The 17,101-nt window shown below is 31.6% G+C and overlaps 2 protein-coding genes across 2 annotated transcripts; both read left to right on the top strand.

Annotated features, from left to right (window-relative positions):
- Positions 1 to 422: 422 nt before the first annotated feature.
- Positions 423 to 4,374, top strand: LOC105129139 (G-type lectin S-receptor-like serine/threonine-protein kinase At4g27290). Its single transcript, XM_011031081.1, has 7 exons — positions 423 to 2,212; positions 2,464 to 2,592; positions 2,685 to 2,812; positions 2,897 to 3,107; positions 3,269 to 3,506; positions 3,586 to 3,736; positions 3,826 to 4,374. Exons 1-7 carry the CDS (start codon positions 922 to 924, stop codon positions 4,129 to 4,131), a joined length of 2,454 nt encoding a protein of 817 aa, XP_011029383.1. The 5' UTR covers positions 423 to 921; the 3' UTR covers positions 4,132 to 4,374.
- An 8,635-nt stretch (positions 4,375 to 13,009) lies between these two features.
- On the top strand, positions 13,010 to 16,731 carry LOC105129138 (G-type lectin S-receptor-like serine/threonine-protein kinase At4g27290). The gene is made up of 7 exons (XM_011031080.1): positions 13,010 to 14,603; positions 14,830 to 14,964; positions 15,118 to 15,275; positions 15,345 to 15,552; positions 15,669 to 15,906; positions 15,989 to 16,139; positions 16,281 to 16,731. Exons 1-7 carry the CDS (start codon positions 13,310 to 13,312, stop codon positions 16,584 to 16,586), a joined length of 2,490 nt encoding a protein of 829 aa, XP_011029382.1. The 5' UTR covers positions 13,010 to 13,309; the 3' UTR covers positions 16,587 to 16,731.
- The last annotated feature ends 370 nt before the right edge of the window (positions 16,732 to 17,101 follow it).

Genomic DNA, 17,101 nt, shown 5'->3' with positions numbered 1-17,101 from the left:
ATAAATAACCTAAATTTTATATATAATTATTCATAAAATAATTGTCAATATAAGTAGAAATCTCTAATATTATTTTAAAATTATGACATAATGATACTTTTTAAAAATCGTTTAATCATTTCATTCAAAGATAATGTATTATAACATTGAAAAAAATTAAATGAGAAAATTTAAATTAAAAGGTGAAAGGCTATTTTTTTTTTAAAAAAAGGTCAGATATTCCTTGGCATGGAAGGATCGAAAGGTGATGAAAATGAAGTTTAAGGACCAGAAACAGTATAACTGAAACTACAAGGATTAAATATGGAAAAACAAGCAATTGCAGGGATCAAAATGTAAAGTGCAGCTACAATATTTTATCGTGTTCTTTTAATATTCTTCATAATTTTAAATATAATATTCCCTGCCATCGTTGACAAAGATATAGTATTTATCACCAACAGTACACCTAACATCATCTGGCTTTGACTCTTTCAAGTTTTTCTTTAGCTGCAGAGCATCCTTACAAGATTCGATTTCACAGCTAATATTAGCCCCCACCCGATAGTTCTTCAAGTAGATAATTATATTGAAGTGCAAATTACAGCTCTGACAATTCAACTCCGAAGCTCTAAAATTGCGAGCCAGAAAAAAGAAAATGAAGAGAGTATCATGCGTAAAAGCCGGCAGGATACACCCAATTCAAAAGTCACTGTTAAGAGTTCAGTTTTGCCTTTGTCGTGCTCTTTATCTTACTTTCTTTTTTGAACATTTCCAGTTGTTTTTGTAGAAGCAGATGGAATTGTTTTGCTAAAAGTAAAACCAAATAGTTTTGCTGCCACATCCAATCTAGAGTTTATCACTGAAATCTTTCATATCCATGCGGGTAGATTTTACTCGTTATGTGGTAACACTTGATGTTTGAAAACTATCATTTCAACAATGGAGAGCCTTCCTTTCTTTATCTTCTTCAGCACTTCGTTCATACAATCTCTCTACTTCTTGTCATCTGCTGCTGATATCATAACTCCAGATCTACCTGTCAAAGATGGCCAGACTTTAATTTCTGTATCTCAAAGTTTTGAGCTAGGTTTCTTCTCTCCTGGAACCTCAAAATACCGGTATGTAGGAATTTGGTACAAGAAGAGCCCTGAGACAGTTGTATGGGTTGCAAACAGAAACAACCCACTCACTGATCATTTTGGGGTGCTAACAATTGACAACAGGGGAAATCTTGTTCTTCTCGACCCAATAAAGAATATTATATGGTCTTCAAATTTATCAAGCGTTATAGCAGGTCCTGTCGCACAGCTATTGGATTCTGGAAATCTTGTTCTTAGGGACAATGGTAGTAGCAGAAACACTGACAGCTATCGATGGCAGAGTTTTGACCAGCCATCAGATACACTATTACCAGGCATGAAGCTGGGATGGAACTTAAAGACCGGTCAAGAAAGGTACCTGATCACATGGAGAAGTATCAGCGATCCATCCCCCGGAGACTTTACTTATAGACTTGACATTCGTGGTTTACCTCAATTGTTTATTGTTGTAGGATCTGTGAAGAAGGTCCGCAGCGGACCATGGAATGGAATTTTCTTTGGTGGCACTCCTAAAGTCTACAATTCAGTATTTGAACCGATTCTGGTTCGTAATGAGGATGAAATATATTACACGTACAGGCTTTTGAACAATTCAGTTAGTTCGAGATTAACCCTGAATCAATCAGGTGCAGTAGAACGTCTTGTGATGTATGATCAGAACTCTGGATGGACAACGATATACTCAGTACCTGTGGATACGTGTGAGAATTATGGGCAATGTGGTGCTAATGGTATTTGCAGAACTAGGACGTCACCTATTTGTCAGTGTTTGGAAGGGTTTAGATCCATACCAGAAGAAGAATTGGATATACAGAATTTTTATGGGTCTAGAAAATGTGAGGCGAGATTGACATTTGATTGCCAACCAGGTGAGGGGTTCCTCAAGCTTTCAGGGGTAAAATTGCCTGATTTGTTAGAGTTTCGGTTGAATGAGAGTATGAATCTGAAGGAATGCGAGGCAGAGTGCTTCAAGAACTGTTCTTGCTCAGCTTTTGCTTCTTCAAATTTAAGTGGAGGTGGAGATGGCAGTGGCTGCTTGATGTGGTTTGGGAACCTAATAGACATTAGAGAGCAATCAGGAAGTACGATAGGACAGGATATCCATATACGAGTACCAGCTTCAGAATTAGGTATGTGTTATTTTTCTCATTTATGAACCTTCCTTACATTGTCAAAGTTGTATTAAGATGGCTATCCAGAAACATAAGCAAGACACGTTGAATTTCAAGATTTGACTTCTTGCCTTCAACTATGGGAGAAAACAAGGAAGCGAGACCTTATCCTGGTTGCATTCCTATCTTTTTTTTGTTATTATTAAGAGAAAATCGTGGAATTGAAAATTATTCTTACCAACTGCATTTTCTTTGTGGCTATTTTCTAGAAATGGTGCGTAGCTCGAAAAGGAAGAAAATGTTAAAGACTGCCCTGGTGGCTTCAATGTCTACTTTGTTAGGCATTTTTGTCTCAGGTTTGGTGCTCTGCATTATTTGGAGGAAAATAAAGAGGAAGGGTACGAACTCTTATCCTACCTCGCCGCTAAGAATAAATAGCTAGCACACTGTTTTATTGGAAAGCAGGTTTTAAGTCGTTTTATTCTTTCAGTAGGAATGGACCGCAGGAAGGAAGGCATGGAAGCACCTCTGTTTGATTTGGATACAATTGCTACTGCAACTAACAATTTCGCGCCCGACAGTATAATTGGAGCTGGGGGATTTGGTTCTGTTTACAAGGTAATGCAGATAACTACAATAAAGCATTGTGTTCTGTTAACTCAAAATTTTAAGGAAATGAGTTTTCTACATGAAAACTTGCAGGGTAAACTTTTGACAGGACAAGAAATAGCAGTGAAGAAGCTGTCAATGAATTCAGGACAAGGTGTTGAAGAGTTTAGGAACGAAGTAGTTTTGATTGCCAAACTTCAACATAGGAATCTTGTTGGGCTCTTGGGAAGCTGTATACACAGAGAAGAAAGGATGTTAATCTATGAGTATATGCCTAACAAAAGCTTGGATTATTTCATCTTTGGTTTGAGCCCCTTGACTCATTGTCTCTTTTGTCACATTTCTTCCCTAAGCATATGCAATGTTCTTCATGTATTAAACTAATTCCCTTGGGTTTGATCCTATGGGCACCAATCCTACAGCAGATATTGTAGTTTGACTTACAAGAGATGAATTGATGTGCAGATCATGAAAGAAGTGTGTTATTGGGATGGAAAGAGCGTTTTGTTATTATTTTGGGTATCGCAAGAGGACTTCTCTACCTCCACCAAGATTCCAAACTTCAAATTGTTCACAGGGATCTCAAACCAAGCAATGTTTTGCTAGACAGTAAACTGATCCCTAAAATTTCAGATTTTGGTTTGGCAAGAATATCTGGCGATGATGGAAAAGAAACAAAAACAAAGAGAGTTATTGGGACATAGTAAGCTCTCATAGTTAAATTCATATGCTTCTATGAGTTGAAAAAATCTATATTTGTTTTTTTTTTTTTTTTTATGCAGTGGCTATATGGCTCCTGAATATGCCATTGATGGAAAATTTTCAGTCAAGTCTGATGTTTTCAGCTTGGGTGTGCTTCTGTTAGAGATAATAAGTGGTAAGAAGAATAGAGGTTTTGTTCACCCGGATCACCATCACAATCTTTTAGGACATGTAAGTATGAACAATCACATGGAAAGGAAGTATGTAATATCTCTCTGATTTTCCGGCTTAATAACTAGGAATATATTGGGTTTTCACAGGCATGGTTGATGTGGAATGAAGGCAGGGCCTCGGAATTAATCGACACAGGTTTGGAGGATACATCCGGAAAGTCCCAACTTCTAAGGTGTATTCAAGTGGGGCTATTATGCGTCCAGAAGCTCCCTAAAGACAGACCAGTAATGTCAACTGTAGTTTTCATGCTAGCAAATGAAGGAGCTGTGTTGCCTCAGCCTAAACAGCCTGGTTTCTTCATAGAAAGGGGTTCCGTCATCGATGCAACATCAAGAAATGAAGACTCTTATTCAACAAATGAAGCAAATATAACTATCCTGGAAGCTAGATAGATAATTCCTGCGATGTGCACGTCAGAGTATATACCTGAGGAACTGTTTTTCTAAGCATAATAGCCACTGAGAGCTTGGTGCATGTTTGAGTTTGTCGATGATTCTTAGACAATGTTCGGTTTGCATTGTAGTAGTGACAAACATCCTCGATTTCATGGGTTTGAAAACATTGACAAGGAATTGCTCAAGTCTGGTAATTACAAATGGAAAATAGAGAACTCGACAACAACAGTTTTCCTACAATCTGAATGGTCAAAGAGACAGACATCTTATCTTTCGATCGATCAATAAGAAGGCGAGAAGGGAAGGGAACAACTTAGCATTTTATTGCAAGATATGCATTTCTAGTCAGATTACGAAATTGGTTTATAACATCGAGGAACCACACTGCACGTAGTGGGAAGTCATGGAGCAAAGTGAGAACTCGACAGCAGTAGTTTCCTGTGATTTGAAGGAGAACAAGGAAGAAGAAGAACAAGAGAAATTCTTAATACCTCAATCTTGAGGACATAGGAAGCTGTTTGCAGTTCACGGGAAAGACCCGTAAAGACCATTTCTCGCACCTGTTTACAAGCTAATCAGGCACTTTTGTTTCTCAATTACAACCCAATACATGTCATTGCTTTTAATATTTTTAATTTGTCAAGTAAAGTTCTTATTTTCTATTTTGAAAAATTTGTTTCTAATAAATATATCAAATAAAGTATTATCCTGATGATTAGTTTATGAATTTGAAAAATTAACTTGAATTAGTTTTTTAATTTTGTTTAGATTGATATATATATATATTACTTGAACATTTGGCTCACTATAAATTAATAACAATTAATAACTTGAGTTTTGCAGTTAATTATTAGAAGGATATATTTTTATAATATTGATATGCATTCTGTTTTTGCAGTTAATTATTATGAAAAAATAATAATTTTAATTCAATTTATGTATTGTTGTTGTTTTTTAACTATTTTAGTAAATTAATTGATCGTATTAAATATAATTAAATTAATTGATCTTATTAAATATAATTGAGTCAATAACTTGAATTTTGATTTTTTTTTTTTTACTATTTTAAAATTACTAGCATGACATGGTTTTTTTTTTATTTTTTACATTTAATTTGTTTCTTAGCATATTACAAGCTACTAATCTAGTATATCCTATTGAAAATTTAAAGAGGGAAGAGAGATTGCAAAAGTTCATTGAAAAGTTTTTTATGAGCTTCTTAACAAATGCTATGAGGGCTGATGACGATGAATGATAATTAATATTCTTCTTGACGTGCATGATATGATATTGGGCTTGTCATTTGACACCAATAGGGCCGACTTAACAAGGCCGAAATCATTCTCTAAGGCTATAATTTTGTTAATATTGGGCTTACTTTAGAATGGCCCGCCCATGATAATCAAGCCCAGTCCAAAGCCAAGATTCTTTGAACCAATCAGGACATGAATTCCTCGTAAGTGCACAAGGCAATTAATTATGCATACGTTTATATAAGTTAGTTTTTCGAGGGGAAAAAAAACAGACAAAACATGAGAAGGGGAATATTTATATACAGAAAACCTGTATAGAAAACTCTTAAAACATCTCTGCAAAAATTTTCCATGCTGTTTATGGCGCTTGAGTAGCAATACTAAAAATACTGTATATGTATGAGAAAACATTTAAAATATTTAAATTTTATTAGGTCTGGTTTGACTTGTCAAAGTATCATTATAATTCTAGAAAAAAATTAGAAAACCCTAGTAATATTGAATATAAAAATAAAATAGTAAAATTATTCCTTTCAAATAAAAAATTAGAAATTATATAAAACTAATTTAAAAAATAAAAATAAGAAAAAAAATAAATTAAGTAAGAAAAATAAATTAATATGGATAAAAAGAAAATGAATTCTTAGATGTATTTTTCCCGAGAAAAATCTCTCATCATCCTTTCCTATACAAGCAATTAATCACAAGAAATTATCATTTATTGAGCTTTTATGCTTATCCTTTACTACTTCTAATTAAAATTATCATTCCTTGAACTTTTATACTCATTCTCTACGACTTGTAATTAAAACTATAATGAATCTTTGAATTTTGATACCAATTATAAATAAAAATGAATGATAACAGAGTTTGTCACAAGTTAAAATTCTCAAAGATCAAAAATACCATAACTATGGAGACACATCCAAATTATGAAATTTATTTATTTTTGTGTTACTTGCTAAAAGACTATTACAACACTTTATTTATATAATATAAACTCCAGATGAAATTTAAAAGTTAATAAAAATTTAATTAGGGAATAAAATTTAATTAATAATAAAATAAATAAACAAAACAAATAAGTAATAATATTTTTTATAAACTCCCAACTATTATGGGAATGATGATAGTCTCAAGAGTTTGAAGTAAAATTTTATATACAAGTAAAAAAAAAAACAATAATAAAAATACTTAGAAAATAGAAAAATGTAGAAACACAAATAAAAATTCAATGAAAGTGATTTATACATAATTGAAAGTACTAGCATGTAACTAAATGAAATTTAAAATAACCCATGTAAGAAATTGTTATAAATAAGTGTTGGGATCTGAAAATTTTATTTGAAAAACATAAAAAGGATACTATTGAGGGACATAATGAGATTTTAACAAATTATTTACATTCACACACACATACATATATGTATGAAATTTGATATCTTGCTTGGAAAAAGTGATAAATCCTTAGGAAAACATAAAAATTGAGAGACAATCTTGTGAAAACATGGAATCAAACACATCAACCTATCAAATTTGAAAGAAAAAGCAAGGAAGGTATTTGTTGGAATTGAAGCAAGAATTTTGGTGCCTAAAAGTGTTAATGGCCTGACCAAAAACAAAAAGAAATGTGGATGTGTTATGATGTACTTGGAAGTTATAAATTAATATTTATTTGATGTATGCAATTATAATGATGATGAAAAATTGATTATGTTTGCTTTAGAAACTTTGCTAATCTTGATAATCTTTATGGAAAAATTGTGTTGGTAATAGGCTCATTAAGTGTGATATAAGGTGCACTTTAGAGTATAAGAAGATGTAAATATTAAGAGAGGATGTAAATAAATAAATACATGTTATTAATGGTGAGAGTTTAGTCATGTTATGTTTATGAAAAGAAAGTTGTTTAGAGTGTACTAACATATAAAACTATGTAGGAAATGTTTTTGGGAGGAAATAATGAGAAAATAGAATAAAAAAATAAAACTTTGAGGGTAATTTGGTGATTAAATGAAAATATATATGTTGAATTGAATACAAGAATTTTTATTATATGCATTTTGAATATAGGCACATTGAAATTATTAATATGTTAATACTATGGTTAAATCATGTTGATTTAGGAGAGGTTTTCAAAATAGGATCTCCATAAAAAAGAGTTGGCTTGTCTCAAGCAACAAATAAGAGTTTAATAACTTAAAATTATAAATTTACTCTTTAAAAAATTCTTAATTCAAAATAAATTTTAAATGCTATTTTTATAATTTGATCAAGTTGATATATTATTAGATATATAAACTACTTCCTAGTTAATGAAACTAATACTTTACGAATGATGAAACTAGATCATGGTTAATGAAATTAATACCATGTCAAATAGACAAATGGTGAAACTAGTTCTTGGTTAATGAAATTAGTGTTTTATTAAATTAATAAATGTTGAAATTAACTTCTAGTTAATGAAATGATTGGTTTGTTAAATGAAAAATTGTTGAAACTAGTTTATGGATAACAGAAGTAGTGGCCATTTGAATAAACATATGTTGAAGTAGGCTCCTGTGTATCATGTGGATTGGAAAACTACTTAAATTGACTCCTGGTTAATATATTTAATACCTTATCTAATAGCTAGTTTTAGAAACCAATTTCTTAATTAAATAAATTAAGGTTAGATTAAATATATAGAGAATTAAATTCTTGGATTATTATGAATATTTATCAAATATTTAAGAATTTGAAAATTTAAGTAATGTTAAAAAAAATAATTATTTGGAAAGTGAATGACTTTACTTACATATTATTATTATATCTATAAATGATTTAATGATGGACTATGTATGCATTTAAAGATCTTTTTTGAAATGTGCATATTAGGGAGCTTAAGATTATTACTTTTTGTATTATGCCTATGTAGGAAAGACAAACTCTATAATATGTATATAATTTATCACCTTTTGTGTTATGTATGTAGGGAAGAAAATCTTCATATTTCATGTCTTGTACTTCAATGACCAAACCTTAGAATTTCCTTTTCAAGTACTTATATTAATGTATTAGGTGATGCTAAGTAATCTAATCTTAAATTCCAACTTTCTTAATTTATTTGCTAGGATATTGTATGTGTGTTTTAGATTTTATGAATTTTAATTAATTATATTGATAATATGTTGTTTTTTAATATATTTTCAATAAATCTATTTCTAGATATAATTTGTTTGGATATGGATCAAAGGTTAGAAATCTTAATAGAAGTAATACAAGTTGTTGTCCATAACTTAGGGTATTTTTAATGTATATTCTGCCAAATTTGTTTTGTAAAAATCTCAATGAGGATTTAAATGAAAAAGAAATTTCCTACTTTTCCTATAATTATTTAGTGATTATTTGAATTTTGTATTACTAAATGTCAAGAATATTATTACATAAACATAAAACTAAAACTAAAAAAAACCTTAGTAATACATAATAAAAAAAATTAACCATAAAAAAAATTTATTTTTTCAAAAATACTTCAACATTAATTTTCCTCCTAGATCATCTGAGCATGGGCATGAGAAATAGTTATTTATTGGGATTTCAAAAAACCTCTTCTAACTAAACCAGAGGTACCTCTATAATTGTTTCGTGGAGAAATTAGATGGTTGAGTACTCGAGTATTTTTTAATTTATTAGATATCTTATATATTGGGTGTTTTTTAGTTTTTTTTACCACATTTCATTTTTTTTCCTCGAAGTACACAAATATTTTTTTGTTCCTCTCTTGTTACCGTTACTAAATTCAATGCGTACACTCTCAGAATTTTACTTTTTTCAATAAATATTATAATGTCAAATATATATTATGTATACATAAAAGTAGAAGATAAAAACAATAAGTTATAGAAAAATGACATATTATGAGCTCTAAACAATGCTACATCATTCAATTCCAATCAATAAAAAAAAATTAAAATGTTATAGTTGTATTTGCAATTAATAATTAAAATAAATATAAAGATAAAGTATATTAGATGCATCTTCCTCCTCTAATTCATTATATCTTTTTTCCAATTAAATTAAACAAAATACGTTTGGAATATTTTGAAAATCTAAGAATTATTATATGAACATTAACTAAATTCAATTTTACATTAATGGAAATTAATTTTTATAATCAATATCTTACTTGAACTTTCACATACAATTTATGGAGTGTTTAATGCACTTAATTTTAGCTACCCAAGAATTAAGGATATTGTATACAAGGTATTGACTTAATCTTTCACTCTGTTATCCTTCAAATAGGTTATGGATTTTGAAATTGATTTTTTTTTAATGAGATCCAATAAAAAAACAAGACAAGTTAAAAAAAAAATCAAATATAATTGAATAAATAGAACACACGCATCCGTGTTAAATTAATTATCTAACACATTTTATGGGCTACTATGCTAAGCACATACTAGGGGTTAGATGAGACTACGGTTAGACGAGCTTTTCATCATTGTTATGAAACCCAATCTTAATAGATTGATTGGGAATTTAGTGACTTGAAACTTAAGTCTAAAGTTAGAGATAACGTATTTAAAATATAAAATTAATTTAAAAAAAAACAATGGAAAAAACTCAAATTAATTAGAGATAACATGTTAAATTTATATTTTGACTCAGGAGACTAGAATAAATATATAGAAAAAACTAAGATTTTTTAGAAAACATATTAAGCAAAAAAAAAAAAATCCCTCCATAATCCAAAAAACTATTATTGATGATGTGTGATTTTAAAAATTCTTCGATTTTGATTTTGTTTCTTTTTAGGAAAGCTCTTAAAAAGGAACCCCCTTAGCTTAATGGACCAGTTCCTTAGCCCAAAGCAAGAAAAGGCTCACGTGTCTACCCACAAAATTTTTAAACACATAAGCATCAGTAATTTGTGGCGATTCGCATCTATAATTTGTGGCGATTCTCAAGTCCCTAGAAAATCGAGCATGAGGTTTTTCAACCCTAAAAATTATTTTTCACAAAACAATGTAGAGACCTATATAAACCTTCTAATGCCTTAAAATTACTAAAAAATTAATCAAAAAATAAAAAAATTAATCCAAAACTCAAAAATCATTCGAAATTAGATCTATTTTCAACCTATTTCAAGCGAAAATAATATCCAAACTAAACTCCCTCATCAAATACATGTGAATACCAAGAACGATATTTTTTGTTGTTAAAATTGGTTTTAATAGTATTTTTCTCTCTATAGCATTGAAATCCAGCAACTTTTCCCACTCTATTCTCTAAACTGAGATTGAAAAATAAAAGAAATAAAGTTTTGTATCAATATTAAATTTTGTAAGTTTTTAGGGGCTTACAATGTATAATTGGAAAAGTAAAAAAACAAAAGTGAATTTTTTTGTGTAAATTGTGAGACCTCCTTCCATTTTATATGCCCTTTTCACTTTAGTCTTATATCTTTCAATTTCATATTTACTTAACAATTTAATTTAAATTGGCTTTAGATTTGGTTGTGGAAGGGTGAAATAAAAAAAGGATGAAAAGAACAAAACATTGTAAATATAGAGTCCACATGGTTTTGTGAGGGGATTCCTAACGTATTTTTCATAGTGAATCTTCCCCATGGCCTAGTGTTTTCTATAATATAATTATAAAAAAATTTAAATGGTGTGGGAAAATCATTGTAAATTAAAGGACCTTTTACCTTGGATTATAATAGTAGTTTCACTTTTAATTTCTCATCTTTTCACGAAACGTTTCTTTGGCTTTCCTTTTCTTCTCATTCATTGCTTCTTCTTTGCTATTTTAGTGCCTTGGGTCTGACAAAAATACCATGAGTCTAATAATTATCCAAAACTCAAACATCATGAGTTTGACAACCATTTCAGACCCAAAGCGAATTAGGTCTGACAAAAATACCAGATTCAAGCTACTTGGGTCTAGCAATCATGGTTGGGTTTGACATGGTGGCCATCCAGATGCGAGTTTGACATTGTTTCCAAACCCAAACACTTGGGTCAAAAAATATAATTTTTTTTAAAAGTATGATTGGACTGCAAAAACAAACATTATTTCATTCATATGCAGTAGAACTTAACTATAATTTTTTTTATTTGTTTGTGCAAGAGGAAAGAATGAAAAAAAATGTTATGTTCTAAGTAATTTATTTCATGTCTTAAAAAATAAACTTTTCTTTTTTATGTGCATTGGGGATGAAAATATAAATAGTAAAACTAAACACATATAGTCCAGTATTGTTAAAAACAAATATAAAACAATATTGTCATCGGTAAAAAAGCACAAATGACCACCTATTAAATAAACATTTTTCTTGCATTGAGTTTAATTAAAAAAATATAAAAAATAAAAATTCATAAGAAAAAAAAAAGAGAAGATAGAATTTTTATCGAGGGAATAACAAATTCATAAACATAAAAAAATTATTTTAATAGGAAGATATGATTTGAATTTTTAGATCTAAAATGTTAAATTAGATTTTTATGATGATTTGTTATTTATAAATAATTTTTGAACATGAATTTTTGTTTAGAATACTTCAAGGATAATTAAAAAATTATAAAAAATTATAAGTTTTAACATTTTAATTGTTACCTGCTTAGACCTAAGTCGCTTGGGTCTAGCATAATTCCAAGCTAAGATGCTTGGGTCGTGCCAAACCCAGGCATTGAGTTAAAAAAAATATATAGTTTAAAAAGTGAAAAACAAGAAAGAGAGAAGATAGAATTTCTTTTGAAAAAAATAACAAGTTTATAAACATAAAAAATATACTATTTCAGTAAAAAGATATGATTTGAATTTTTAGATTTAAAACATTAAATTTGATTTTTATGATGATTTGTTGTTTATAAATAATTTTCGAACTTAGATTTTTATTTAGGATATTTTAAAAATAATTAAATTTTTTTTTTAAATAAAAAAATTATAAGTCTTAACATTTTAATTATCACCTACTCAGACTTTGATCTGACATATTTATCAGATCAAAAGTATTTGGGTCTGGTGTAAGGCTCATTGGTTTAGCATGGCTGTTAAGCCTAGACTCTTTGAATTTGGCATGACTATAAAACTTAAAATGCTTAAAATATTTTTTATATTTTTAATATTTATTTTTATTAACTTGTTGGGAAGCACGAGCCAATATACTAATAATATATTAAAAGAACAACCTCCCAAACTATGAAATAGCAATTTTTATTTTTTCAAATGACAGAAAAAAAAAAAACGCTGCATGAACTGTGACTCGGAGGATTTTCATACTAAAATAATCTGAAAGGATATCTCCATACCTATATAGAGATTGAAACTAATTGCTTCTACGAGTGGGAAGAATCTAATTTAAATATATCACTTTCCCAAAGACTTGGACCTGGGATCTTTACCTGAAATATTTTCATCACATGAATTACTTTTTAAAAAAACTGAAATCAAACCACATATTGCTGCAATTCCTTTTTAATCTTCTAAGTTACATGAGCATGCTCTCCGTGTATTCACATGGTATCACTGGTCTAACGACAGATAAAACATCGGTTGTTTGAGGGAACCCTTTATTGAAAATCTTGCTTCCTTGTTAGCCGTGAATCAGATACTCGTGACAACAATAAAAGCTGAGATTCAAGCTGAAATATGGAGCCGAAAATTCAAAAGCAAACCTTAAACAGTGCAATTGAATCAGAGCCAGTTTTGAGGTCAAGAACACCCTCGTTCTTACATGAGATATAGCATAAAGCCAGTTGACTCGCATCCATGGTACCAGGTCTTACGTGCGGATCATCCTTTATTTTGACAAGTTTATCTAAGCTCATGATTCTTCTCTTATCCTTATGTGTAAATGCCTTTAATGCTGAGCTATATCATATTTGGTCCAATTTGGCAGTCTTATTTTCTGTGTATTACACCGTCAAGTTTCAATGAAGAGAGGCATGAGCAAAACAGCAGGTGGCCTTCTAGGACTCTTTGTCTACTCCTTTCTACTCTCCACCATTAGAGTCTCCATTGCTCTAGACATCATTAGTCCAGGTCAATTTATCGGAGATGGTGACACAATAGTTTCAGCTGGCCAGAGCTTCGAACTTGGATTTTTCAGTCCAGGTAGTTCAACAAGGAGATACTTGGGCATTTGGTACAAGAAGTTTTCTACTGGAACTGTTGTTTGGGTGGCCAACAGAGAAATTCCAATCTTCGATCATTCAGGAGTTCTAAATTTAACTAATCAAGGAACTCTTCTTCTTCTAAATGGCAAAAAAGACGTTGTTTGGTCATCTAATAGCACCACACCGAAAAACAATCCAGTTGCTCAACTCTTGGAATCGGGAAATCTTGTTGTCAAAGATGGAAATGATAGCAACCCAGAGAGTTTTTTATGGCAAAGCTTTGATTATCCAGGCGACACCAATCTTCCAGACATGAAACTCGGAAGAAACTTGGTTACTGGTCTAGACTGGTCCCTTTCATCCTGGAAAAGCTTAGATGATCCTGCTAGAGGAGAGTATAGTCTTGGAATGGATCCTCGTGGTTATCAACAACTAGTTTGTAAGAAGGGGAGGGCAATACAATTCAGAGCTGGATCATGGAATGGCATTCGTTTTACAGGGGCTACTAGATTGAGGCCAAATCCAGTATATAGATACGAGTTTGTGTTGAATGATAAAGAGGTCTATTTCAATTTTGAGCTTCTAAACAGTTCAGTGGCATCGCGGTTTGTGGTGAATGCTTCAGGAGTTGTAGAGAGATTGACCTGGATATCACAAATGCATAGATGGACTCGCTACTTTGCTGTTGGTGAAGATCAGTGTGACGCTTATTCATTTTGTGGTTCAAATGCTAAATGTAACATTGATAAGTCCCCCGTGTGCGCATGCTTGGATGGATTTGAGCCAAAATCTGCCAGAGATTGGAGTTTCCAAGACTGGTCTGGTGGGTGTGTTAGAAGGACTACCTTGACTTGTGATAGAGGAGAAGGATTTGTGAAGCACACGGGAATGAAACTGCCAGATACATCGAGTTCATGGTATAACACGAGCATCAGCCTCGGAGAATGCCAGGAGTTGTGTTTGAAAAACTGCTCTTGCATGGCATATGCAAATATGGATGTCAGAGGACGAGGAAGTGGATGCTTGCTTTGGTTTGGTGATCTGATTGACTTGAGAGAATTTGTCAATACAGGACAGGACCTCTATATACGGATGGCTGCCTCATATCTAGGTACTCTAATGGTTCTTACCAGTACTTCTTTTTTAGCTTTTTTCTAATAGCAAAATTAAACAGTACCTTGAATCTGTAACATTCTCATGTTTATTCTGAACGTCATGGCAACCCAGTAAATTTGCAAGATTGAGGTATTTAGTAGGTAGCTGTGTTCAGGTTCAGACAGGTTGCAATTGTACTAGTTGCACTTTAACATCTTCTAATCCTTCTCTCAATTATCAAGATAGCATCAAGAGGAATGAAAGAACGAAAGGCGAGATGCTAGTGGGATTCATAGTCTGCTCGATTTTGTTGGTCACTGGAGTTTCAGTACTAGGATGGATGTTTCATGGGAGGAAAAGGAAAATTAGAAACCAAGGTAAAATCAGTTTGCATTTGGTTTTGGTTTCTTATATTTCTCCAATTCTGGACAGAAATTGATCAGTATACTTACAGAAAGACATGTCTGTATCTAGCAGCACAGTGATCATCTTTCAACTAAAAACTTGAATCGTTCTACTATTGTTTCCAGGGAAGATGAAAAACATTCTTGTAATGGATTATGATAGCCACAGCAGGAAGGAAGAGCTGGAGTTGCCGATAATTGATTTGAGCACAATAGCAAAAGCGACCAGTAACTTCTCAAGCAACAAGAAGTTGGGGGAAGGTGGATTTGGACTTGTATACAAGGTAAAAAAACAACAATTTCTTGAACAACTATATCAAAAGTGTATAATGATTTTGAATGGACATTTCTAGGGTACATTAAATGGGCAAGACATAGCAGTGAAGAGGCTTTCAATGTATTCTGGACAAGGGATTGAAGAGTTCAAAAATGAAGTTTTGTTGATAGCCAAACTTCAACACCGCAATCTTGTAAAGCTTCTGGGTTGTTGCATTGAAGGAGACGAAAGAATGTTGATTTATGAATACATGCCCAACAAAAGCTTGGATTATTTCATTTTTGGTTAGTCCCTTTCTATATCTTCAGACTTAATATAGGTTCCATGAAGGGTAATGTGCCATTGTTTTTTGTTTTGTTTTGAGCTTTTAGTTCTTGATAGCACTGATTTCGATCTTCAGATCAATCAAGAAGCAAATTACTGGATTGGCCTACGCGCATTAGCATTATCGATGGAATTGCTAGAGGGCTTCTATATCTTCATCAAGACTCAAGGCTCAGGATTATCCATCGAGATCTCAAAGCCAGCAATGTTCTGCTAGATACTGATATGAACCCAAAAATTTCAGACTTCGGCATGGCAAGAATATTCGGCGGAAATCAAACTGAGGCAAATACAAAAAGAGTAGTGGGAACATAGTAAGTATACTTAAATCCATCCTATAATTCAATCTATGATGCTTTATATGAACTCATTTTTCCCTTACAATATTATTTGCAGTGGTTACATGGCTCCCGAGTACGCTGTTGAGGGACTCTTTTCTATGAAATCGGACATCTTTAGCTTCGGGGTATTAGTATTAGAAATAGTCAGTGGAAGGAAAAACAGAGGGTTTTTCAGTCATCATCATCACCTCAACCTTGTCGGACATGTAAGTGTACAAGAATCTTTCTGTGTTGAACAATTAACCACACTCACATGCATTGATAGCCATTTCTGATAGCATGGTCAAGGATAACAGAGGCAAACATGAGGTGAAACAGAGTGACTTAGAGTTTTTGATATGTTTCAGGCATGGAAACTATGGATGGACGAGAGGTCTTTGGAACTGACTGACAATACATTGCGTGCCTCTCACGCCCTGTCGGAAATAATACGATACATGCATGTAGGTCTGCTATGCGTTCAGCAGCAACCTGATGACAGGCCAAACATGTCAACTGCAGTTCTAATGTTGGGCGGTGAGAGTTCATTGCCTCAGCCAAAGCAGCCTGGTTTTTTCCTAGAAAGGAATGTTCCTCATACAGAGTCTTCCTCAAGCAATTATAAACCTACTTCAGCGAATGAAATCACCATGACAGTGCAATATCCACGTTAGAAGACCACCACCCAACAACGCTTCACCTTAGAAGGGTAGGAGTTACTGGAAAAATGGAAGAACAAATTTAATATTGTTATTTGTTCATCAACTGCGAAGCTGATGTTTTACAGGGTTAATCTGAACATGAAATTGTATTTTAGAACCCCCCCCTCTCTTTTCTGTTTTTTTTTTTAATAATTGAAAAGTAGTTTTTGTTAGAAAATAATTTTTTTTATGTTTGATAACATCATAAACATTAAATTAAAAAACATTTTTTAAAATAAATTAAAATTTTTTTAATACAAAAAATAAACTAGAAAATAACTTATTAATGTTTTTACATATTTATAAAACATATATTAAATATATATTTGCAATGGTTATAATTTTCTTTCTTTTATGAGATGTTTTCCTTCTGTTTGTGGTGTATTATTATAGATTGTGATATCTTCATGATCAATTATAACTAAACTTAGTTGACATTACAATGTATATCAAAATACGAGTATCTTGCTTTCTTTAAGGAGATTAAG

Source organism: Populus euphratica, unplaced genomic scaffold (genome assembly GCF_000495115.2).
Source record: "Populus euphratica unplaced genomic scaffold, PopEup_1.0 scaffold86.1, whole genome shotgun sequence".
Classification (NCBI taxonomy): domain Eukaryota; kingdom Viridiplantae; phylum Streptophyta; class Magnoliopsida; order Malpighiales; family Salicaceae; genus Populus; species Populus euphratica.
The sequence above is the reverse complement of the archived record's forward strand: the minus strand, read 5'-3'. Positions and strand labels throughout refer to the sequence as shown.

Bases quoted from the DNA above. Each gene is read 5' to 3' on its own strand.
- LOC105129139 (XM_011031081.1), top strand. From the start codon at position 922: ATGGAGAGCCTTCCTTTCTTTATCTTCTTCAGCACTTCGTTCATACAA. The intron at 2,813-2,896 runs GTAATGCAGATA...GAAAACTTGCAG, and splicing joins GATTTGGTTCTGTTTACAAG to GGTAAACTTTTGACAGGACA. The intron at 3,507-3,585 runs GTAAGCTCTCAT...TTTTTTATGCAG, and splicing joins AAGAGAGTTATTGGGACATA to TGGCTATATGGCTCCTGAAT.
- LOC105129138 (XM_011031080.1), top strand. From the start codon at position 13,310: ATGAAGAGAGGCATGAGCAAAACAGCAGGTGGCCTTCTAGGACTCTTT. The intron at 14,604-14,829 runs GTACTCTAATGG...TCAATTATCAAG, and splicing joins GATGGCTGCCTCATATCTAG to ATAGCATCAAGAGGAATGAA. The intron at 14,965-15,117 runs GTAAAATCAGTT...TATTGTTTCCAG, and splicing joins AAGGAAAATTAGAAACCAAG to GGAAGATGAAAAACATTCTT.